This window comes from Pleurodeles waltl, chromosome 3_1, assembly GCF_031143425.1.
Source record: "Pleurodeles waltl isolate 20211129_DDA chromosome 3_1, aPleWal1.hap1.20221129, whole genome shotgun sequence".
Classification (NCBI taxonomy): Eukaryota; Metazoa; Chordata; class Amphibia; order Caudata; family Salamandridae; genus Pleurodeles; species Pleurodeles waltl.
In genome coordinates this window covers 1,645,573,732-1,645,598,906 of record NC_090440.1, presented here as the reverse complement: position 1 = coordinate 1,645,598,906, position 25,175 = coordinate 1,645,573,732, and the positions used below count along the sequence as shown (strand labels likewise).

The following is a 25,175-nucleotide window of genomic DNA, read 5'->3' as shown; positions in this document are numbered from 1 at the left end:
CTTTGTACCCATTTAGAACCATGACTTGGTGTGCAGCAAAGAATCTCCATTGTCACCCCTATTAATTTAACATCTGAGTTAATCATCTTGCAACCTTTTACAGTAACAGCACCATTTGTATTTTGAGGACTTGCAAATTGGCCTTCCTTTCTTGCTTATCTCTGGCAGACATTTTGCTACCCCTATAAGGTCTTGGCTTTGAGGCAGTAAAACTCATTAGAATATCAGAAGGAAGTAATGCTGAACATCAGTAAAAGTCTGATTGGAGGTTGTTGCTCTCCCTTGAACTGCAGGTTTAATCTTTTACTCTGCTTCCTCTTTCACCACAACACTTTCCAGTAACTCCTTTGTTTCAGTAGAAGAGTTTATCATTGTGGTCAAATTATCTGTTCTTTAGATGAGATTACTTTATTTTATATTATTTTATATTTAGAATCATACATCCCTGTTTTTTCCCAGGTTCTGTGCACATGTGGTTTAATATCTCAATTACAAGAGCAACAATAATTTGTGATTCAAGCTAGTGTAATGGTGTAGACGTGCTACTATCTTCAGAAGTGAACCTTTTGAAAACATGGTTCCTAAACCGTAACTGAAGGTCTATTAAAATATACATGGTTGCAGGAAGAAAAGAACAAATTAAGAGAACGCTCGGTAGGTAACTTAGCCATCTGCCTTATACCATTTACACCAAGATGGTTCACCAACTAGTAGTATTGGCAAGTGCAAAAATATTTATAAATCCAATCATTGATGTATCAATATATTGTTTTGTTTTTTCAGTTGAAGGCCACTGAGTCCGAAAAAATTAGCTGGGAGTCAAACAGATTGCAGCTTCTCCAAGCGGTTGAAGAGAACAAAGACAAAATTGGAAAATTAGAGACTTATTGGCTAGAGGCACAAAGCCTGTGCAAAACTGTAAATGAACATTTAAAGGAAACCCAGGAGCAATATGATGCACTTGAAAAGAAGTACAACAAAGCCAAGAAATTGCTTAAAGATTTTCAGCAAAGGTAAGATTTGTAATTTGTTTTTAGTTAATATCCGCCTCGGAAATTGTATTCTCTTTATGTGATTAATAGTTTTAAATTGTTCTACAAGAGATTTTTATTTGAAGCATGTCCTAAATTGCTCACATTTTGTTTGTTGGGTTTTCATAACCCTCACAATCTCAACATGGGCGATAAAAAAAGAGGTAGGAGAATCAATGGTGAAGATTTAACATTTTTGAGGGCAAGAAATCTTTGTACGTACACCCATTCCAAATAGCTCTGCTCAGTGCTCAAATAGGTATCAGAAGTATATCTGCCTTGGAAACTCATTTTCCTTCCTCACCCATTGAGAAAATGTCTGTAGTGGCAGCAGGAACAACTGTATGTTTACAGATAATTATTAGTAAAGATGACAACTCTGCAAATGGCTTACAACACTTGCCAAACAATTTACATTGTTCACAATGCAGAGAAATCCTACTTAAACCCACTGCAGTTTCAGAGCTTTCTAGAGGCTCCACTGAATTCTCTCTAAGTCATGAGTGTGTAATCATTTGTAAAGGTGCTTCCCCTTCATCAGACACCTCTTCCTCTGAGGAAGCTCATAAAGGTGTTGGGAATGGTGGTGTCAGCTGTTGCTTTATCACCAAATGCATGCTCACATATGTGCTTACTACAGGAATTTCCATCTTGACAATGGTCATCGGTGACTGCATTGAAAGAGCTGTTGGTGGTCAAGTCCACGGTTAATCATAAATTGCAATGGAGGAATAGCACAAACTTATTGAAGGGCAGATTATTTTTAGACACACAGCCTCAAGTGATCATCACCACAGATGTTTCACTCACACAGTCTGCCTGCAGATGCTAGACGTAACAATACACGGTCAGTGGACATATGACCAGAGACAGTCACATCATTCTACTAGAGTTAAAAGCGGTTCAGTTAGCCCTACAGATGTTTAAAAAAATTGAATTACAATGTAGTACTGTTTAGAGCAGACAATATGACCATTACTTTACTAGGTTCAAAAGCAGTGGAAGGCACATTCCGCACAGCTTTTAAATGTAATATCCCAATTTTGGACATGGGGTAAAGCTCATCAAGTCCACTTAACTTGCAGAATACCTCCCTGGGCTGGGCAGCAACTATGCAAATCTTCTAATCATACATCAGAGGTCCCGGAATAGGAATTAACATTCTGCAGTGTAAGTCATTTGAGGACTCCATATGTGAATCTGTTTGCAATGCAACAAGAAACGCCAAAGTTGTGTCTCCAAATATCTACAAACTAGGTTCCTAGAGATAACCCTGTGGATCGACTGGTCATGGTCGTTGTATGCATTTTTCCTCTGGTTCCATTGATACCGTATGTGGTATTTACGAATAGGCAAATGTCGATGATAGTTCTCTTCTAGGGAATCCTCATCAGTAGTCATAAGAATTGAATAGTCTCGCCCACATGCAGGGACCCCAGAGCACTTCTTAAATATTATTTTCCATGGCATGTGTATCTACAGACACACATGCTCTGCATAATCCTTCCATCTAGTGTTGGGTCCAGAGTGGTGCAACTTGTTTTTCTTCAAAGAAGTATTTTAAGTCACAAGATCCAGTGACTCTTTCTGGCGATAATATTGTGCATGAGTATCAACTCCTTGTTTTCTCTCCACCGTCTGGTTCCAGTGTGTGTGTGTGTGTGTGCCTCCGCTCTGTCTTTCAACTACATTTGGTTCTCTCAATCTTTCCTTTCTGTTCTGACGGTATTGTTGTTGTTTGCGCTTCTCCTATCTTAGCGCTCTCATCGCTTGTGTCGGTTCAGGCTCTGACTGCAAATCGGGGCACCAGGTCCTGCTTCAGCCCTTCCTTCCATGTGGCTCCAGCACCGACAGGAATGGTTTGCTGATGGAATGCAGCCCATTCCACTTCTGCCCTCGGTGCAAAGCCAAGATCCCTCAAACTGACCAACATATCGTGTGCAATCTCTGTCTCTCTCCAGACCACAGCGAGGCCGACTGACGCCTACGAGTTTTTCTGATCAAAATAGACCCTTAGGGATCCATGAGCTTGTCTGCTGGAAATGGCTCAGAAGACGCTGGATTACACCGCGGACCTCTATGAAAGAAACTTGCTCAGGAGGAACCAGCGCAGGAGGAGGAAGCCATTTCCATCCAGGACAGCTCAGAGTAGGTCATTGAGTTCGACATCGAAAGCCAATAACTTTCCTCTGCCCTGCACGTGAGTACTGTGGCTCCTGCTGTCCCGCACAAATCCTCATAAAAGGGCTTACAGCCCATCATAGAGGTTACCAGTCAATCACTGCCATCTGGCGATGGTCGGTATTGAAAGACTGTTTCGGCCACCACACCTACCAAGACTGTTTCGGCACCAAAAATGACCACCAAGCCAGAATCCCCATAATCAGCTTTGACCTCAGCAACCTCTGACTGAGATATCAGTGCCAATCCAAACCCCAGCACCAAGCTGCTAGCCTCGACATCGGCACCGACAAAGCTTCCAAAGCACAAGACTTTGGCATCAAAACCTTCAGGACAGAAAATCTCAGAAGCCAGAGACTCGGGCCAGTCCTCCAGCCAAGCCGATTCTGGAGAAAATGGATGCTAAGCTCCAGATCTAAGAAGGCACAGGTCGTATCATTGCCACACCTTCCTCTCATAAGCACCCCAAAAGGAAACTTTAGGGGGCTTACGGGGTGCTTTTGAAAACACCGACCCATGGGATGCCTACGACCCTGATCCTATTCCCTCAAATGAATCTGATCTTTACCGTGCATATGCCCCTCACCACCAGTAGACACTACTTCTTATCAGCAGGTTACAAAGAAAGGGAGCACACTGCCTACACTCCAGCAACCAAGTCCAACCCCAATGCATCATGGTAAATGCAGTCGAATTCGTAGTCCATTCCGAAAGTAATAAAGTCTTTCACCTCTGTAGGCGCAGCAAGTGCTGTTTATCCCTGTACACGTGTTTCTGGGTTTAGCCCATCATCAGCAGGGAGCAGCATGGTATAGGGGCTTGCTTGAAATGCCGCCAAATGTTTTCTCAGGTTTATGTACCTCTCATGGCGCACAGGTGCCTCCCAAGGCTCGTCAGCCGTGGCTCAAGGGAGCCGTCCAAAGACAAAATTACAAAGAAAGGGAGCACACTGCCTACACTCCAGCAACAAAGTCCAACCCCAATGCATCATGGTAAATGCAGTCGAATTCGTAGTCCATTCCGAAAGTAATAAAGTCTTTCACCTCTGTAGGCGCAGCAAGTGCTGTTTATCCCTGTACACGTGTTTCTGGGTTTAGCCCATCATCAGCAGGGAGCAGCATGGTATAGGGGCTTGCTTGAAATGCCGCCAAATGTTTTCTCAGGTTTATGTACCTCTCATGGCGCACAGGTGCCTCCCAAGGCTCGTCCGCCGTGGCTCAAGGGAGCCGTCCAAAGACAAAATTACAAAGAAAGGGAGCACACTGCCTACACTCCAGCAACAAAGTCCAACCCCAATGCATCATGGTAAATGCAGTCGAATTCGTAGTCCATTCCGAAAGTAATAAAGTCTTTCACCTCTGTAGGCGCAGCAAGTGCTGTTTATCCCTGTACACGTGTTTCTGGGTTTAGCCCATCATCAGCAGGGAGCAGCACGGTATAGGGGCTTGCTTGAAATGCCGCCAAATGTTTTCTCAGGTTTATGTACCTCTCATGGCGCACAGGTGCCTCCCAAGGCTCGTCAGCCGTGGCTCAAGGGAGCCGTCCAAAGACAAAATTACAAAGAAAGGGAGCACACTGCCTACACTCCAGCAACAAAGTCCAACCCCAATGCATCATGGTAAATGCAGTCAAATTCGTAGTCCATTCCGAAAGTAATAGTCTTTCACCTCTGTAGGCGCAGCAAGTGCTGTTTATCCCTGTACACGTGTTTCTGGGTTTAGCCCATCATCAGCAGGGAGCAGCATGGTATAGGGGCTTGCTTGAAATGCCGCCAAATGTTTTCTCAGGTTTATGTACCTCTCATGGCGCACAGGTGCCTCCCAAGGCTCGTCAGCCGTGGCTCAAGGGAGCGGTCCAAAGACAAAATTACAAAGAAAGGGAGCACACTGCCTACACTCCAGCAACAAAGTCCAACCCCAACAAAGTGACTGCATTTACCATGATGCATTGGGGCTAACTTTTTGCTGGAGTGTGAGGCAGTGTGCTTCCTTTTTTCTTTATGTCCAATGACTGCTCCCTTGAGCTAACGAGCTGACGAGCTCTGGTGAGGCACCTGTGCGCCAGTGAGTGGTACATAAACCTGAGAATACTTTTGGCGGCATTTCAAGCAACCCCACATACTTGGCTGCTCTCTGCTGATGACGGGCTAAACCTAGAAACACGTGTCCAGAGATACACAGCACTTGCTGCACCTACTTAGGTAAAAGACTTTTGATTACTTTTTCAACACAAAACGAAGTGACTGCATTTACCATGATGCATTGGGGCTAACTTTTTGCTGGAGTGTGAGGCAGTGTGCTCCCTTTTTTCTTTTTGTCCAATGACTGCTCCCTTGAGCTAACGAGCTGACGAGCTCTGGTGAGGCACCTGTGCGCCAGTGAGTGGTACATAAACCTGAGAAGACTTTTGGCGGCATTTCAAGCAACCCCACATACTTGGCTGCTCTCTGCTGATACCGGGCTAAACCTAGAAACACGTGTCCAGAGATACACAGCACTTGCTGCACCTACTTAGGTGAAAGACTTTTGATTACTTTTTCAACACAAAACGAAGTGACTGCATTTACCATGATGCATTGGGGCTAACTTTTTGCTGGAGTGTGAGGCAGTGTGCTCCCTTTTTTCTTCTTATCAGCAGGTAATTGCTAGGGCAGCCGCCTTTCACTATCTAGAGCTGCATAAAGACCCCATTGAGCAAGATTTCTTGTTCAACACACTTTCCACTATGCATATGGATACGCAATACCTCCCCATGTTTCCTGGTATGCTTAGGCACGCAGAGGATATCTCTACGGAGCCTGTATGTTCCAAAGTGATCACTCAATGGGTTGTCATGAAATACAAGGCTGCCCTCTCTGACCCATTTTACATCCGGGCATAGGTACCACCTGACTCCATAGTGGTAATAACTGATTGTCAGTGGGCTACCAGCCAGGCCACCGGGGACTCTCCTCACCCAGAAAAAGAGAGCAAGAGGATTGATGCTGCCGGAAAGAGGGTGGAGGCACAGGCCACAAATTTGTGGCACATAGCCAGTGCTCAAGCCCTTTTGGCCCGATATGATCGGGCCCTTTGGGATAAGACGGAGGAGTTACTATAGTACCTCCCTGAGGAACATCGTAAGCAGGGACAACAGATTGTCTTGGAGGGTCAAACCATCAGAAAAAATTCAATTCGGTGTGCCCTTGATGCAGCAAACCTTTCAGCCCACAGTCTTAACTACTATCCCACCTGTCTCAGACCAAATGGAGTTGGGCCCGTCATCACCACATTCACCTGATGGAATATCTGCCAGGAACAGACAACAACTTTGCAGACATACTCAGCAGTATGCAGCAACAAGTCCACGAGTGGGAACTCCATCTGCAGGTCCTCCATACATACTTCAAAAAGTGGAGAACTCCTCACACAGATCTTTTCGCAACAGCAGAAAACGCAAAATGCCCAACCTTCGCCTCCAGGTATCCACACCCGCTATCCAAGGGCAATGCTGTATGAATGAGTTGGTCAGGGACATTTGTCTATGCTTTTTCCTCCTGTCCCTCTCATTCCATTTCTAGTTTAGTGGATCATGCAAACATCTCTCATCCTGATCCTTGTGACTCCCTCCTGGGCACGCTAGTGTTGGTTCACCACTCTTATGGATCTTTCCGTCGTCCCACACAAGAAGCTCCCCAACGAGCCGGACCTTCTCACCCAGAATCAAGGACAAATCGGGTATCCAGACCCCAAGTCACTCAACCCTGCAATATGGCCCCTAAGGTCATAGAGTTTGGTTACTTGGGCTTAACTGCAGAATGTATGTACATACTCCAGGAATTGTGTGGATCCAATACTAGAGCCTGTTATGCTGCAAAATAGAAACGTTTTGTTTGCTACTTCCAACCTAAACAGATTAATCCTATGAATGCCACAGTACAAGAAATTGTCTGCTACTGCTCCGCTTGCAGAAAGCAAATCTTGATTATACTAACACTTGTCTACATCTTGCAGCTATAGATGCATACTCCAAAACAGGCAACTTATTTATTTATTCAGATTTCCCATCAAAAAGGCTTTCATGGAAGGACTCAAACGTGTCATCCCACCTAGGGTACCCCCAGCCCCATCCTGGAAACTTAACATTGTACTCACAAGATTAATGGGTCCATTCTTTGAGCCAGTTCACTCATGTCCACTTTAATTTGTTTCATGGAAAGTCACTTTTCTAGTCGCCATCACTAACCCTAGAGGAACCTTTCTTCCAAATTCATAGGGCTAAAGTAGTTTTTAGGACTAATCCGAAATTTCTTCCTAAGGTGATTTCTCAATTTCACCCAAATTAGTCTATTGAGTTACTAGTTTTCTTCCCGCAAACTGACAGTTGCAGAAAAAGTCCTTTACACACCAGATGTCAAAAGGGAACTCATGTTCTATATAGACAGAGCTAAAGAGTTTAGGGAGACCAAACAGCTCTTTGTAGCTTTTTCCCTACCTCACAAAGGCAATCCATTATACAAATCAGACATAGACAGATTGATTATCAAATGCATACAAACTTGCAATGCTAAGGCCAAAAGGCCTTTACCCTTTTCTCCCAGAGCGCACACTACTAGAAAAAAGGGAGCTACTATGGCCTTTCTTGGAAACCTTTTCATAGCTGCCATTTGTAAAAACAGCTACATGGTCTAGCACAAAACACTTCTGTGTGGATGTTTTTTCACGCCTACCAGCCAGTGTAGGTCAGGCAGTGCTACGTACACTTTTCCAGTCAACTGCAACTCCCACGGGTTAGCCACCGCTTTTATGGAGGGACTGCTTTCCTATCTATGGAGGGCATGTGTCTCTACAGCCACACATGCTATCTGTTTGTGACACGTGGTGTTGTGGATTCACATGAACCCACCCTCCTCCCTGGACGTCTGCAGCCATTACAGTCAGATTATTCTTGAATCTATTTGTGCATATGTATGTACACTTACATGGATATTTATTTTCCTACTCATTCCTTCCTTCCATTAATTTCTCACCCGACTGCGTGAAAACAGTCTAACAAAGGAGTCAAGCCCATCGCAATATCAACTAAAGGAGTCGCCACTTGATCTTGTTATTCAAAATACTTCTTCTAAGAAAAACAAGTTGCACAACTCCAGACCTAACACTAGATGGCAGGAGTATGCAGAGAATGTGAATGTACAGTACTTCATGCCACAAACAGATGCTTACAGGGTAAGTAACATATATCTCTGCAGCCTATAAAGAGGGTAAAAAAATGACCAGTTCTGATGGATACAACTACCTGTGGATTCCTCACCTAATGAATACTCCCATGGCGCCAGCATTCGACAAAAATCTTCTTCCCAGCTTCTGCACGTCGACGAGGACGTCACTTTTGTCCACGCGACGCCGTCTGACGTCATGCTGGCAATAAGAGGTCCTCGCCGACGTCAGTTCCCTTTTTTCCGTGCGTTCAAAACGGTTATCTTCGAGGGAGCTACTGTTGCTTTCGAAGTTACATTGTTTTTTCTGCTGTGTGATTTTTCTCTGAGGTTACTATGTCTCAGAGGAAGTCTGGTTTCAAGCACTGTCGGGAGTGTGGGGGCAAGATGTCTGTTACTGACCCACACTCGGACTGTTTATGGTGCTTAAGCTCCGACCACGACGTCGCAACATGTGATTCATGTCAACACATGAATCCCAAGGCCCTAAAAGAGCGAGAGGCTAAACTCTTCATGGCGAAGTCGAAAAGGAAGGAGAAGAAGCATCATAGGAAGTCCTCCTCGCTGAAGACTCATCGGCGTCATCGAGACTCCCGGCGCCGTAGGGATTCACGGCGCCATTCCAGCAAAGAGAGGTCTCGATCGAGGTCGCCTTCGGCTCGGCGTCGTAAGACTTGGGAGGTCAGTCCCACAGTCACTCCACATCCATCGACGCCGTTGCCTTCTCCGGTTTCGCCGACTTCGCCTGGGCAGACATCTTCAGTGATTGAAGTGACGCAGCCTCAGGTGTTCTCTCCGGCGTCGCAGACGTCGAGGCTGGCGTCTGGGTCGCCATCGATCCAGGCACCCCAGTATCCGGCTTTTCCTGCCCCTGGAGCCGATAATACAGCATTTTTGAATGCGATGTATACCATCTTCCAGCAGATGGCTCCAGGAGGTGCTCCAACTGGTCCTTCGGGGCCGTTGGCTTTCACCTTGGGTGCTCCGGCGCCGCTACGGCCAGCACCCTTCATGCACTTTCTCCCCTTAGGGAATGTGGGCTCGGCGCCGGTGTCGGCTCCGGTGTCTGCTCCGGTGGCCCCAGAGGTTTCGGCCCCGGAGGTTTCCATCCCGTCGACTTCGGGGTTTCGACCAGTGACTCCGACAGGACCATCGGAGACTCCGAGACATGGCGTCAGATGGATCCGGAGATCGGCGTCGATCCTCGACTTCGGCGGATGCCATGTCGATGCCGCATATTGAATAGAGGCTACATTCTAGGAGGCGTGCTCTCCGTCTCTTGGAGGAGCAGGAAGACCAACGGGTCTTGGAGGAAGGAGAGATTGAGGATTCTGGATGACGGTCTTCATGGTCTGGATACAGCTAGTGGGCTAGATACTTCCCCTGAGTGGGACTTGTCATCTCCAGGGGAGTATACTGAGGAGGCAGCCACTTTTCACGCTGTGGTAAGAAAGGCAGCTAACTTTCTTGAACTGACTTTGCCGGTTATCCAATCTGGGTTGGATACGACTGACTCAGTGGCTAGGGCGATAGGCACGGCTGTGGTTGCGAGGAGACAGGCTTGGCTTCGCAACTCAGGGTTCTCTGCGGACGTGCAGTCGACCCTGTTGGACCTCCCGTTTGATGGGGACAAACTTTTTGGAGCCAAAGCGGATTCGGCCTTGGAAAGGTTTAAAGAAAGCAGGGCCACAGCCAAGTCATTAGGACTGCAAGCCGCTTCTTCTGCCTCCTCCAGGTTTTTTTAGGAGGTTTCGTGGATTTGGACGTGGCTCTTCCTCCTCTTCCTTTTGGGTGAGATTCCAGCAACCTGCCTCTTCTCTCACCTTTAGATCATTTAGAGGGAGGGGTTGTGCCCGCACAAGGGGAGCCTCTCAGCAGCACTCTGCCTCTTCCTCGTCCTCTGGAGGGGTGCAGCAGGGGAAGCAGCCTTAGGCTTCCACCAATTCCCACTCACTCCTCTCCTGTAGGGGGAAGGTTACTGCATTTTCTTCACAAGTGGGAGGCTATTACATCAGACACTTGGGTTATCAGCATTGTGGGAAAAGGCTACACCCTTCCCTTTCGGGAGTTTCCACCCCCCATCCCGCCCGCCCATCTTATTGTTCAAAAGAACACCTCCTGTTAGAACAGGAGGTTCAAGTCCTCCTTTTAAAGGGCGCGGTGGAGTTGGTTCCAGAGCAGGAAAGGGGTCAAGGTTGTTACTCGAGGTACTTCCTGATTCCCAAGAAGGATGGTCGGTTGAGACCAATCCTGGACCTGAGGATCTTGAATTGGTTCCTCAAACATGAAAAGTTCAAGATGCTGACCCTAGCTCAGGTGCTTTTGGCGTTGAACAATGGAGATTGGATGGTGTCTGTCGACTTGCAGGATGCTTATTTTCATATCCCGATACTCAAGTCGCACAGGAAGTATCTCCGGTTTGTGGTGGGGTCGCAGCACTATCAGTTTGCGGTCCTCCCGTTCGGTCTTACTTCAGCACCCCGAGTCTTCACGAAGGTGATGTCGGTGGTTGCAGCAGAGCTCAGAAGGAAGGGGATAGCAGTATTCCCTTACCTAGACGACTGGTTGATCAAAGCCAAGTCCCCGGAGCTTGTGTTGCATCATCTGCAGTCAACAACCCAGTTGTTGTTCGACCTGGGCTTTTCGGCGAACGTGCCCAAATCTCACCTAGAGCCCTCTCAACTCCTCCTGTTCATAGGGGCAGTACTGGATACAACGTTGGATCGAGCCTTTCCTCCGCCTCAGCGGATTCAAGATATTCAGGAGTTGGTTCCAATGTTTTGAAATGGAGCGGTCGTTCCAGTCCTCAAGGTCCTTCGTCTGCTCGGTCTGTTTGCCTCCTGCATACTGTTGGTCACGCATGCTCGCTGGCACATGAGGGCTCATCAGTGGTGCCTCCGAAGGCAGTGGTCTCAACACAGAGGAGATCTCGAAGGTTCTGTCAAGATCTCCAGAGATGCTGCTGCGGACTTGAAGTGGTGGATTTCGGACGACAATCTTTCCCAAGGAAGGCCGTTCACGCAGTCACCACCAGTGACCACGGTCATAACGGATGCTTCCACTCTAGGGTGGGGAGCTCATCTGGGGGATCTGGAGATCAAAGGGCTTTGGTCTCCAGAGGAACAGATTTTTCATATCAATCTGTTGGAGTTGCGGGCTGTACGTCTGGCGCTCAAGGCCTTCCTCCCATCCCTTCGCGGTCAGTCGGTTCAGGTCCTGACGGACAATACTACCGCAATGTGGTATATAAACAAACAGGGAGTAGTGGGGTCGTACCTTCTCTGCAGAGAAGCTCTTCGACTATGGTCCTGGGCAAAGGACCATCAGATTTGCTTGGTAGCAAATCATCTGGCCGGAGTCTTGAATGTACGTGCGGACAATCTCAGTCGCCATTTCTCGGCCGACCACGAGTGGCGTCTCCATCCAGATCAAGTCCGTCTAATCTTCCAGATGTGGGGATAGATCTGTTTGCCACCCGGGAGAACACGCACTGTCCGTTATACTGCAGTATCCGGTGCAGGGGGCTTTGGGGGACGCGTTTCAGAGAACCTGGTGCGACCAGTTGCTTTACGCGTTTCCCCCCAGACCCTTGATTCCTCGAGTATTGAGGAAAATTCACCAAGACCGGGCCCAAGTAATCTTAATAGCTCCGGATTGGCCAAGGAGGGTGTGGTATTCCGACCTTCTCCAACTCTCACTGTGCCCTCCGCTCCGTCTCCCTCTCAGGGCAGACCTCCTCTCGCTGTCGCAGGGGCAGGTTTTACACCCCAACCTCCAGAGCCTGCACCTTCATGCCTGGAGATTGAACGGGGCAACCTGAGTTCCTTCTCTCTCCCACCTGATGTAGTGGATGTTATCTTAGCGGCCAGGCGACACTCCACTAAAACTATCTACGCTAATAGGTGGTCCAAATTTGTGGTATGGTGTGGAGAGAGACAGATTGATCCCTTACGTGCTCATTTGTCAGATGTTTTATCTTTTGCTTTGTCTCTAGCGCAGAAAGGTTGTGCAGTGGCTACTATTAAAGGTTACTTGTCTGCCTTGTCAGCCTTCATTTGTCTTCCAGACCAACCATCGTTATTTAAATGCCCTATAGTTCTTAGATTCTTGAAGGGCCTTATGAATAAATACCCTCCAAAACCTTTCGTTATGCCTCAATGGGATTTGTCCTTGGTCTTGACTTTCCTCATGGGGTCCCCTTTGAGCCTATGCATTTTTGCCCCTTAAGGTTCTTAGTTATTAAAACAGTTTTCCTGGTGGCCATAACATCTGCAAGGAGAGTGAGTGAGTTGCAGGCTTTATCTGTAAAACCCCCTTATACAACGTTTTATGGGGATAAGGTGGTGTTGAGGACCAAGGCTGCTTTCCTTCCGAAGGTTGTTTCACCCTTCCATTTGGCCCAGACAATTACTCTGTCCACGTTCTATCCTCCGCCTCATCCTTCAAAAGAAGAAGAGAGACTTCATCGCTTGGACCCAAAGAGGGTGTTAAGCTTCTTCATTGACAGAACGAAGGATTTCAGGCTGGATGATCAGCTTTTCATCGGATACGTGGGCAAGAGGAGAGGAAAGGCAGTCCACAAGAGAACACTCTCCAGGTGAGTTGTTCTTTGCATTAAAATGTGTTACTCTTTAGCAAAGAAGGATCCTCCTGATGGTATTAGAGCTCATTCCACCAGGGCTAAGTCGGCCACTTTGGCCTTGGCTAGGGGTGTTCCTGTGGTCGACATCTGCAAGGCCGCAACTTGGTCGTCCCTTCACACTTTTGCGAAGCATTACTTCTTGGACTCTGAGGTCAGAAGGGACGGCCATTTTGCACGGTCAGTGCTGCAGGATTTCTTGGTTTGACCATACAGGCACCCACCACCGGGCGTGGTACTGCTTTGGGACTCTATTCATTAGGTGAGGAATCCACAGGTAGTTGTATCCATCAGAAGAACGAGTTACTTACCTTCGGTAACGACTTTTCTGGTGGATACATTAGCTACCTGTGGATTCCTCACGGTCCCACCCGCCTCCCCGTTGCCTTTTTGGTCTCACCAAGTAATCCTTGAGTGTGCTCCTCTTGGTCTTGAGTACTGCAATAGATTATGTGTATATGGATATTTGTATATATATATATATATATATATATATATATATATATATATTTATTTGTGTATATACATGTTTAGTGTATATATGTATTGATTTAAAAAAAAAAAAAAGTTATATTAAATCTATAGCCATTTTCTTGCAATGATGTGTAGTTTACAATGTTATGAGATGTTGCCTTTATCTTTCATTGCATTGGATTATTGTTCTCAGGCACGTAAAAAAGTGTTGGTACTGACGTCGGCACGTCGGCGAGGACCTCTTATTGCCAGCATGACGTCAGACGGCGTCGCGTGGGCAAATGTGACGTCCTCGTCGACGTGCAGAAGCTGGGAAGAAGATTTCCGTCGAATGCTGGCGCCATGGGAGTATTCATTAGGTGAGGAATCCACAGGTAGCTAATGTATCCACCAGAAAAGTCGTTACCGAAGGTGAGTAACTCGTTCATTACATTTACTTTATCCTTTTGAAGTATATAAATCAAGAAAATTAATGTTAGTAATAACAACAACATACAATAGGAACTCCACAAGCCTTTATTGAAAAAGGAAAGGGAATATGAGACATTTTTAACCAATAGGCTGCCATTAAAAAGAGTGAACATAAGACTGGCACTGTGCCTTTTAATAACCTCGCCACGTACAATGCTGATATAGATTTAAGAAGTTCTCCATGGTCCCAGCATATGGGCGGGACTATTCAATGCTTATGACATTGATGAGGATTCTCCTGGAAGAGAATTAGGATTACAGGTAAGCAATTTATTCTTATCCACATTGCTCAGACCCTACTGGAAATGTCAATGTAGCCATTTTAAGCCTTATCTGCCAGACTTGCAGCTCATAAAAATAACAGTTTCAGCCACTGTTCCCAAATCCTCCAGTGTAGCAGTTGGCCATCGAACGTCTTAGAATTTGGCTATCTTTAGTCTCAGAATTATTGAAAATTCTCAGAGATACAAGACACCCTTCTGCCAGTATATGTTTTGCCACATAATGGAATCATTTATGGATTACAAACGACAGAAAATAGATCCACCTACCGCAGCTGTGCAAAATATTGTCCAATTCCTGTAACTGTTGAAAAAATCAATGCTTATGCATGCTTCCATTAAAGTGCATTTAGCAGTAGTGGCAGCATATTTACTTCCATTTTTCAAATTCCTGTTACTAAAGTTTTTATGGAGGGATTGAAAGGAATTATACCACTAAGAATCATATTAGCTACTGCTTGGAACCTAAACATCGTACATGCTCTTCTTATGGGAGCTCTGTTTTAGCCATTCTATTCATATCTCCAAGGGTACCTTTCTTGAAAGGTGGGGTTTTGGGTAGCTGTTATACCTATATGCAAACTACAAGGGCTGTCTTTTGAGGAACAATTTATAAGGTCAATAAAGACCAGGTAATTCTAAGGACTCACCCATACTTTGTCATCATTCCTCATCAGTCAGTCTACTGAACTTTCATAATTTGTATTGTATTATAAAGTGTTCACTATGCACATTATATCTTAGTGTGCTTTTTTGTGTTGTGCATGGTTGCACAGTGAAAGAAGTGTTATTTCCTGTGCCTTGCTCCAGCAGTTTATTCTCTGGTTATTGAAAAATCTTTCAATGGATTTTGAAACCTGAGAAAACTGTCTGTTAACTTGGTTGACCATCTGGCTCTCTCAGTAGTCCATTGATTTTCGTTAATCAGCATTCGTACATATAATGTACCATTCTGGACAGTAATCGTACTGAGCTGACGATTGTCAGTCGGTCAAAAGTCTCTACTCGAATACCCTAGGTACACATAAAGCAGTTAAAACTATACTACAATAGAATAATAAATATTCTTTCATATTTCTTAAAACTACATAAAATATACTACAGTGCATTTAGTTAATCGTGTTTCCTCTGGTAACCACCTCAAAAGCATCCATAAGCTCACATATTTCCATACTACATAGCATTTGCAGAAACCTAAGTGAACCTCTACATTGGAGAAAATGATGCCGCCTGACAAGTGGCAAAACAGTATACTGCACAAAATGTAAGTAAAATATATAAAAGAAAATGAAATAGAGTTTGCTTCAAAAGATGGTCACAAGGGCAGGCTCCCAAGGCTTTTGCATTAAGTATGCTAAATGGAAAGCAGATCATATGATGAACTGTGTTGTGTGGTATTCCATACTTTCTATAGCCACTTCAGACTTAGATAAATATGATGATTTCTCAGCCTCCTTTTCTCTTTGTGTTTTAGGATCGCAAGTGGAATAATTCTGTGTAGCAGAGTTATTTCAAAGAGGACTCAACATATTCTAGCCAGGTGATGCAGAAATCTTTGTACAGCTGCAGACAGTCTTTAATAATGTCTCTGTTTAGTGATACCTCTAGATTAGTCCATATCAGTATCCATAATAGAATAGGAACTAATTTCATACTGTCCTCCAGGTTCAGTAGGTCTAGCTCACCATGGCAGATAAAGCGGGAACAAAAGGGAGGCTGGTTCAGTATTACTTTTGCATAACCCCATACTATTGTGCCATAATGGGCGATGGAGGCACATTGGGACCTTTATTTGCAAATGACCTGGGACAAGGCTTTGCGCCTTGTTGGCCAGGGAAGGTTCTGGAGTGCACCTGCAGTCCTGGAAAGCTTGACGACACTGGCTGAACTATGTGAGCACCAGGTCCCTGCACACCGTGGTAGGGAACGCAACGCACACTATCTAAGCACTGCCTCCAAGTGCTATAAAGGAATCCCTACATTTGTTGGGGCTGCAAGCCTTAATATGTGACTTACTCAAAGTTGGTGTTTAGATCCATCTTACCCATAAAATCCAAAAATGAGTCCATCAGCCTGTTCAGAGATATGGGGGTGTGTGCTACCACAACCACATCTGTGTACAATAGTGCCCGAATGGCCACACTGGCTATTTTAGGGAAATCCTTACTGCTGTTTAGTGCTGCTCAATAAAAAGGTGGCTTAAGTTATTAAATTATAAAATGAACAATGGTGCCATCAGACATCCTTGACGGACAACACCCCCCGCTTAAAAACTTTAGTGTGTTCCCCATCTTGGCCAAAGCGAACCCTGTCCCCCAGATTCTAATGGAGTGTATGCAAATAGTACACTAGATCAGCCCCCAGACCCAATAGCATTCGCCATAGTTTGGTGCGGGTCACACTGTCAAAAGAAGTGGACAAGTCCATGAATGCTAGGTCCAGTGGGTAGCGCCTTGCAGCAGCGTATTTATCAATAATAAGATAGAGGTTGAGGCTCTGCTCTACTGTACCCAGCCGTTCTTTGAACCTGTACTGGCTAAAAGGCAATATTACTCTCCAGAGTACATTCACATATCAGATTAAAAATAACCATACTAATATTTTTTAATGGAGTATCAGGGAAATAGGGCAGTAGCATTTTGCCTCTGACCTATTACCCTTCTTAAATATTAGAACAATTGTAAAAAGGGACCAAGACATCTATAAATGACTCAGGCTTGGCTACTAAAAACTTTAGTAAAGAGAAAGAGTTGATGAAGAACAAGTAGACCTAAATTAACAAAGTTCACCAGTAAGTAAGTAATAGATCACACACCATGCTTCTTGTACCCCTGATTTTTTTTTAAGGCATTTAAGATGACAAGGCCATATTTGAGGAGTGGAATAGTGAATTAGTCAGATGCTTTGGTCAACTGTTTCTTGAATACAGTTTCTGAACTAAGCCAAATATCTCCACTCCCTTTGCTGTCTGGTTGCCGCCTTTTGTTTTTGAGTGATAACTTATTAAAAGCTATTGGAGAAGACTATGGCATTCTAGGATGTCCTGAATGCAAATGTTTGCCTAATTTTGATGTAAGCATTAAAAAAGGTTAGACAAACATTATTACAAGGCAAGATTGCTTATTGTTAAAACCTGTTCCACATACTGAAAATAGGCTATATGCAGTGAATATTTGACATTTTGACATCTAATGGGTTAAAATTATATTTGTTTTAGAGAAATAGAGTTTATGAAGAAGGAAGAAGAACATAAAGTGATGCTTGAAGCAAAGGACCAGATGCACACAGAGCAACTTAAGATATTGCAAGCCAAAGTAAGCCTTTTTTTCATTAACAGTTCTGTTATTTTGGGAACGTGTATGGAAATTCATAATTATTTTCCTATTTGCAGATTGAAGGACTTGAGAACAAATTACAGTTACAGTTGAACATTAAAGCGGCTCAAGGAATTTCCCGTTCTCTTCAAGATATGAACGGCAAGCAGTCTGTACAACACGAGACATTAGAGAATTTGCATGAAGTAGAAAGCCTGACTAAGCTGTCAGAGCAGGCAGATAGTCTGTGTGGTAAAGTATCAGTTATTTGTGTTAAACATGTGTGACCGGTCTCCAAGCATATGTTAGTTTGCAGTTATTTTTGTTCTAAACTTTCTTCAGCTCATTCTGCATATGGCAGTTCGGAAATGTGATGCATAGGAAGCAAAAGGTTCCTGTAACTTTTCAAAAGCATTTCAGTAAATTGATACATTGACCCTGTCAGACTACCTGTATTTACAAAACAGTCAAATAAAAAAATTCTGGTAAACTAATGGAATAAATGCTATACTGTACATCTTCAGCTCCTTCGTAGTTATGCTTGGGATATTTTTCACCACTGGGTTACCTGCCATAACTAGAGACCATTGACAGCTCTGCTTATGTTCATGCCCTGAATCTGGGATTCTTACTTTTGTGCATTAGCATCTGATGTCCAGGTTAGCAAAAAATCATGTAGTGGCCCCAAGATGTCCCTAGGACGTGACGTGCAGCCATATGCAGGATTTCCACATGTATTTCCAGTTCATTACAATATTAGTGACCCAGTGTCAAGTATTTGAGTTTGCACATGTGCAAGGCCCCAGTGTTCCACTATCTGCCTCCTGGCTAGCAACATAGCCTATGCAGTAAATTTTGTGTTCACTTTAAGATTGCGCTCTACCCACCCCAACAGTGCCACCAAGGGCTCACGCTTTATAGAAAGGTCAGCCATATTAGTGATGGCGTTACCCACTTCAAACCAGCAGTTCTATATTTGGACATATGAAAATTGCCTCTGCAGAAAACGTGATTTCAGCTCTCCACATCTCCTTCACCTAGAGTCGTGTCTAAGGCCACACGTCCACATACTCAGAAGTGTGTAGTAAACTGTGGAGTTAAAGAAACTGGTTTATGCATAGTGTACTATTGGGTGAAAGAGCACTGGTTTGTGAGCACTCTTTTTCTTTATTTTATAATTTTTTTATTCAGATAGAAGTTTGCCACAAAAGCACATTAAAATTTACAACATATAGATAACAATTCCAAGACAGTTATACAATCATACAATTGATAAAGTGATTTCCTAAATTAAGTGCAAAAGAGCAGATTAATATCCATAAAATCCATACGTTTAGAATAATATAATCAGACTGGAGACTCATACCTCTTCCTGGTAACCATGGGACAAGGAATACAATTTATGACTGCTGTACAAACAGACATTACTTAATTGCAGCAAAACAATTAAAGCCAGCTTGTTTTTAGTTATATTAGGCGAGCGCAGAATTGGAACCTAAAACGTTTTCCAATTGCAAGAATATAAGCTACAAAAAAGCATGAAGTGCAAAATGCTTTGTTTGGAAGTGTTGTCACATTGACAGGTCGGAAAAGTAGAAATCCATGTACTCTGCTGAGAAAATGCTACTAAAAAAATGAATGTGATTCAAGCGCAGGTGGGTAAGATAAAAGCGGTATTCAGTGTTTGAAACGTTTTGGTAATTAAACTCATAACCAATGTCTGCCTTAATAAAGCCATGGTAAGTTGCAGGCTTCAGTTTTCCAAAATCCAGCACACCGATTTTCATTTGCCTCTGAAAAAGTGTCTCTAACCAGACTTTAAGAGCATACTTCTATGGTCCCCAGAGTGGAATACAGTTCAGAGAAACCTAGTGAATTTAATGTACTTTTTAACTATTATAACCAGGAATAGCTAAGGCGTTATCAAGCAAAAGGCAGTCCAACAAAATCTCCCTTGAGAAGCCTGTTTATGGGCTGCACCAGATCCTTATCCATAACACAGGGAACCTATATTAATGTTATCTACCAAATAATCCAACCCTACTTTATAGTGGTAGATAAAAATTGGTAAGGATTGTGAAATGTATTTCCTACTTGCTGTAATAGTTTTGCATCCTTATAGCCCCCTACAGGGAGTAATAGACATTGTACAGCTCTCTGGAAAGTAGTAAATCCCCACTTGTTTTTTCAGGTTACCAAAAGCCATCCATGGTCTCTCTCCCATTCCTTTCCAGATTTGGGTAGTCAGTTTAACTATTTTAAATCCATTGAACCAAGATGCCATTTCCACTTCTGGGGAAGATGTGTATGATGATGACCAGGGAGCCATATGGCTTAGCTTGTCCTTGGAGATAAGCTAACTATTAATTCAAGTCCATCTGAAAAGTTCAGAGTTCTTGGTCCGGACAGAGTTCCTATGGGTCTTTTAAAAAAAGAATAGTGCAATCTGAGCCCCTCTGTTAACCAATGTGATTTAAGGGCTGCTATAATTGGGCAACCCGTAGCCTCCTGGAAGAAGGAAATAGAAGTACCTATCTTTACGAAAGGATATAGGCACTCCCCCAGCTTCTACCTTTCAATTTCCCTTCTAGTTAGCTTGCTTAAAATCTTGAGTAGAGATCTAGTTTCAAGGCTAGAGGCTTGGCTAGACATAAACTAGATTTTATATAGGGCACAGTATGGATTTCAGCCAGGGCTACGCACCATGGGAAATAAGTCAAGGTCAAGAGAGGGTATGCCATTTTGCTTTCATGGACCTCTTTTGTGCCTTTGACTTGACTTGGGTCAGTAGGAATCTAATAAGCTGTAATAGATCTCCTGCGCAAGATGCATTGGAATATTCTACCAAGGATCTGCTACGGGGTCAATGGCCAACTCTCTCCCAGGATTAAATCAGTTTTGGGAGAGTAACAACACTGTATGGAGACCTGACAGCTGTTTATAATAATTTTAACGGCCCAAACAACTTGTGTCAGTCAGGAAGGGATGTGCCACAAGTAGGTCATAGTCCAGTATCTGTCCTCCTGCATGCAGGCGCCATGGTTCTAATCTCCAGAACCACAAGTAGCCTTTGATTGCTCCTGGATGCCTTTTCCACTTTTATGGATGATTTGAGTATTTTACATGTCCAACATTATGAAAATTGGGCCAAAAAGGCCGATTCCTATTAGTATATTATGTTGGGTTGAACTAACCAAGGTCTCAAATTTCACGCATTTGGGTCTTTGCTTTGACGATCAGCATAGTTGAGGATCTTTACTCAATTCCAAGGTAAACCAACTTCAGAGAGCTATTGAGTCTGTTTAATTTTGCACATAGGTTGGAGCATAAACCTGTGAAGGAGATTGTCAGCTTTTACAAGAGCCAATGTATGAGGGTATGGGGGTATAAGTACGCAAAACTACTTAAAATAAAAAAGTAATTTCATTCGTTTTTAGTCCTACAGCTGTGTCTTCCACTTGTCTCTGGACTTCTCGTGGCACTGAAGCGAACCTGGGTAGCATTGTGCAAGATGAAGGGAAGCAGAATGGATGCTCTTGCTGAGCACTGGTGATCAGTAGGACTAGAAGACGGGTTGCTTGAAAAATGGGAGCACTGGCAGGACAGAGCATAGAAACAGTTGATGTGACCTGTAGGGAGCTCCCAAAACTAAGCTTACATTGAAGAATGCATTAATGGAGCAGGGGTTCAGCTAAGGGCAATGGTATGGAGGTAGGAATGACATTAGAAACCCTGTTAAAATTTGAATTGCAATGGTTAAGGGCATTGACAAAAATACCAAAGGAAATGGAGGGGAAACAAAGCAGGCAGGAGATGTATAAAGGGGCACACATTGTGGAGTGCAGAAGGTCATATAATTTTGTGACTGTAATGGGGCTCAAATGGAGAAAGAGGAGCCGTTGCTTGTGGCTCACGGGTGGTGGGATGAGGCAGAATTAGCAAACTGGCAAGATGGTTTAGTGGGTTTAAGCTAGCTTCAGACATGTGGTATGGCTTGCATTTCACAGGCTAAAAACCTGGTGAGGCAGACTGTTTTCCATATTTCTGTGTTTAGCAAATAGAGTGCCATTGCAATGAGTAATAGCAACAGATGTTATTCATAGCTCTTACAAACAGCTATAGTGAGGTGGAAAGTGTTACTTTAAAAGCAGTTTATTAATATTCTTTATCAGCAAGATGATGAGGATGGCAAATACCGGGGAGAGAAATTTTGCTAGGCATCAAGCCCAGTGAAGCAGTTTATAAAGGGTACAGGCGACGTCATGGTGGAGGACACGCTTGAAAGGTTGGAGTGCAGTATAAACAAAAGACAGACTTGAAAGGAGAACAGTGACCTGAGGAAAGTGATTAATGGCAGCGAAGGAGACAGACACTGGGAGTGAGCAGGGGTGCTGTGGCGGAGATTAGAGAGAAATGGCTAATGATGGAGGGATTAGTGTGTAAAGGCCAAGGCAGTGGAGACCGATGTACTGGGGAGAAAATCTACAGACTGAGACAAGGCATCTGCAGTGGGTGCATCGATTGGGCTCAGTATGGGATTTGAATGAAGGTTATAGAAAAAGGTTTGTGCTAAAGGAAAACCATTTCACGATGCATGGACACAGGGTTGAAAAGGGAAGAGGCAAACCAACTAAGAGGCTTTGCTGCTCCTAGCATCTGTAATCTGCAGGCCAGAAATTGAAATCTCAACACAGCAAACTCAGTCTTCCATCTTTACAAGGTCGGTAAATGGAGTGCCTTTGAAGTAAGCATTACCTGCTAATTATAGCACTTAGAAATTATAAAAATGTGATATAAAGCGCTTAAAAGTTAATGTTGAGGGACAAATTGAAAGAGCAGGGGAGCTGGTGTTGGTCAAGGGGTTTTTATTGGCAAGTAAATACAGTATTCAGAAGTTCATGGTTCATACGCAAGTCTAGTATAGCACAGTTTGTTGGATTTGCCATCATTTTTTAAAAACGTAATTTTCCAAATTACTCTCCCAGCCATCTCTCTCATAACAATGCCCACCTTATCCACTCGACACCCCTCCCCCACCCCAAATTGTTTCATCTAACTTCATGTTGTAGGTCGGCAACCCCTGAGGTAAATGTGTAGTTAGCGGCTTGCTTGTTCAGTCAAATAATTGTGCTGGGCTGTAAGCTGCTCTGAATAAAATATTGGCTGTGATTGTTACTGGTTAAGCCTGTCTCCATTGGGGTGAGAAACTAGTGAGGCAGTGTGACTATAGTAGGACGTTCTGGGGTATGTGTATTGTCTTCAATGACTTGAAAAAATGTCTCAGCCAAAGAATCCTAACCTTGAGCAATGGGCTGTTTACATAAAGCCGCCCTTTCTTCCTTATGACGGTGAGCACTTTCGGATATTATTCAGGGGGCGGTCGCGTGGCCCCAAGACTGTAGTGTCAGTGGTGCAGGGTTTTCCTCCTCGTTGTAATTTGGCGCCTTGCCAATAACAGAGTCAGGTCCAGGAATTTAGAGGCTGTCTCTGAGTGTGGGCAGAAGAGGCCTAACAGACGTTTCTAAGGAATTATTTAAACAACACCCTGTAACTTGATGGAGTATGGTGATGATAGCAGTCCAGTAATTGGTCAGCGACCCACACAGCCACAATACATGGGGGCGTTCTGTTGGGGGAGAGGTACTGAGGACAGAGTGAAAGGAGTCACTTGGTAAATCTTGAAAATGCGACAAAGGGTGAGATATGCTCTATTCAGAATACAGTGTTTAGGGCATGGGCAGATGTACCCAAGATCGCAGTGGGAACCAAGCTGCCAAGACAAAATAAAGGGGATGCATTTCATGGAGAGCAGACCCCACTGAGGCAGGATAGAAGTGCCAGCAACCTGGTGAGGTGGTTCAGTGGGTTGAGGTTCTCCCCTTACATGTGGGATGTGCATGTCAGGAATTGAAATCCTGTCAAGGAAGACCCCCCACCTTCCATCCGTCCTGTGTCGGCAAGTGGATTGCCATTTCATTTTATAACGGCATGTTTTTTATAGGCTATGGCTAAGGCAGAAGTGTGATACAAAGCACTGTTTTTTTTTTTTTTATCATCTATTTATTGATTTTTATCAAGTACTTTACAATGCTTTAAACATGACGTTGAGTTATTGTGACGATCCATCCTACATCCCGGATAACTCTACTGTCTGCTTGATATCTTAGCAGATATCTCGATTAACATTCAAAAATAATAGAAAGGAGGAATAAGATAAAGAATGTTAACAGTGAAGCACCATTTAAAAGGAATTATCATGTGCCAGTGATCCGGCACATGTCCCATATTGTGTGGGGGAGGTGTTGCTGGGGCTGGGGCTGGAGCCTATAGGAGGGATGGGGGGGGGGGGAGGGAGGAAGGAGGTGAACTGCCCGTCGCTAGGGGACTCCGAACAGAGCAAGGAGATGATTTGTGTATATGTATATATGCAAATGGTGTAGTGTTAGCTCATGGAGGACCAGTGTCACCTTTTTGTTCCAGCTGCTCTATGAGGGAGTCCCATATCTCCGCCCCCTTGATTTCGATCCCACTATTGCGCATTTCGCGTATTGTTGCGCTTCTGCCCTGGCCTGGTGCAGTAGTTCTGATGTCCATCAGTGTATATCTGGTGAGCTGGGCGATTTCCATTGTATCGCTATTAACCGTTTGAGTAAAACGAACGCAAGGTCTGCACACCGATGTTTCTCTGTCCTTTCCTGGCCGTGGGCGTATCCATAATAGGCAGGATTCCGGAGTTGGGAGTAAGGCCAATCTCGTCTGCGTCGTTACATCCTGCCATATGCAGAGTACTGATGTGCAACTCCATGTCATATATAAAAAGTCTGCTTCCAGAGACCCGCATCTCTGGCAGTCTGGGGCTGACTGTGGGAACATTCGTTTTATCCTAGCTGGGGTGAGGTATGTCTGGTGTAGGTAATTGAATTGGGTGTATCGGAAACAAGCATTTCTCAATACTTCTCGTGTAGTTGCAAGCGCTGTGTTCCACGTTTGATTGGGTAATGATGATAGCAGGGCCGTTTCCCACCTGATTTGAGCCTGTGGCTGTATCTCTTCTGGTTAATTCTGTAGTATCTTGTAAATCCAAGATATATCCGATTGCGCGCCCACGCCCAGCAGTAATTCGTGAAGCGCCGTTGATGTGTGTGGTTCGCCATTGCCATTTCCCCATGTATTGCGCACTACCTGTTGCAGTGCCCTGTGTGTGAGAAATTCGCCCCTTCCTAAGTTGTGTGTGTTTGCCAATGTCTCATACGATTGGAAGTGTCCCTCCCCAAATATTTCTCCAATAGTTTGTACACCCTTGTCGACCCAGGTAGATAATTTAAACTGTCTTTTTATTTTATTTGCGGCAGGGATATCGAGCAATGGGATCTTGGGTGAGTATGGTGCTGTCTGCCCTTTCATTATCACGTATCGACGCCACACCCATTCTGCCACTCCCATCAGAATATTACTGCGGGGGAGTGGGTTTTCTTGGCCTATGAGCCACCTGAATAAGTCTAGGTGTCCCAGCTGGGTATACACCATTTGTCCCTCTGAACTGTTTGGATTGCACATCCAATCCATGATCCAGTGTATTTGTGCCGC

General features: G+C 44.4%; 1 protein-coding gene across 4 annotated transcripts in view; it reads left to right on the top strand.

The window, feature by feature from the left end:
* LOC138285437 (neurabin-2-like) overlaps nt 1-25,175 on the top strand; it is a 464,888-nt gene that overhangs the window by 192,893 nt on the left and 246,820 nt on the right. For all 4 annotated transcript variants that reach the window (XM_069225350.1, XM_069225348.1, XM_069225349.1 and 1 more), the window contains exons 8-10: nt 784-1,013; nt 17,492-17,588; nt 17,666-17,840. In XM_069225350.1, the coding sequence (XP_069081451.1) occupies nt 784-1,013; nt 17,492-17,588; nt 17,666-17,840 (502 nt within the window). The remainder of the gene's footprint in view (nt 1-783; nt 1,014-17,491; nt 17,589-17,665; nt 17,841-25,175) is intronic.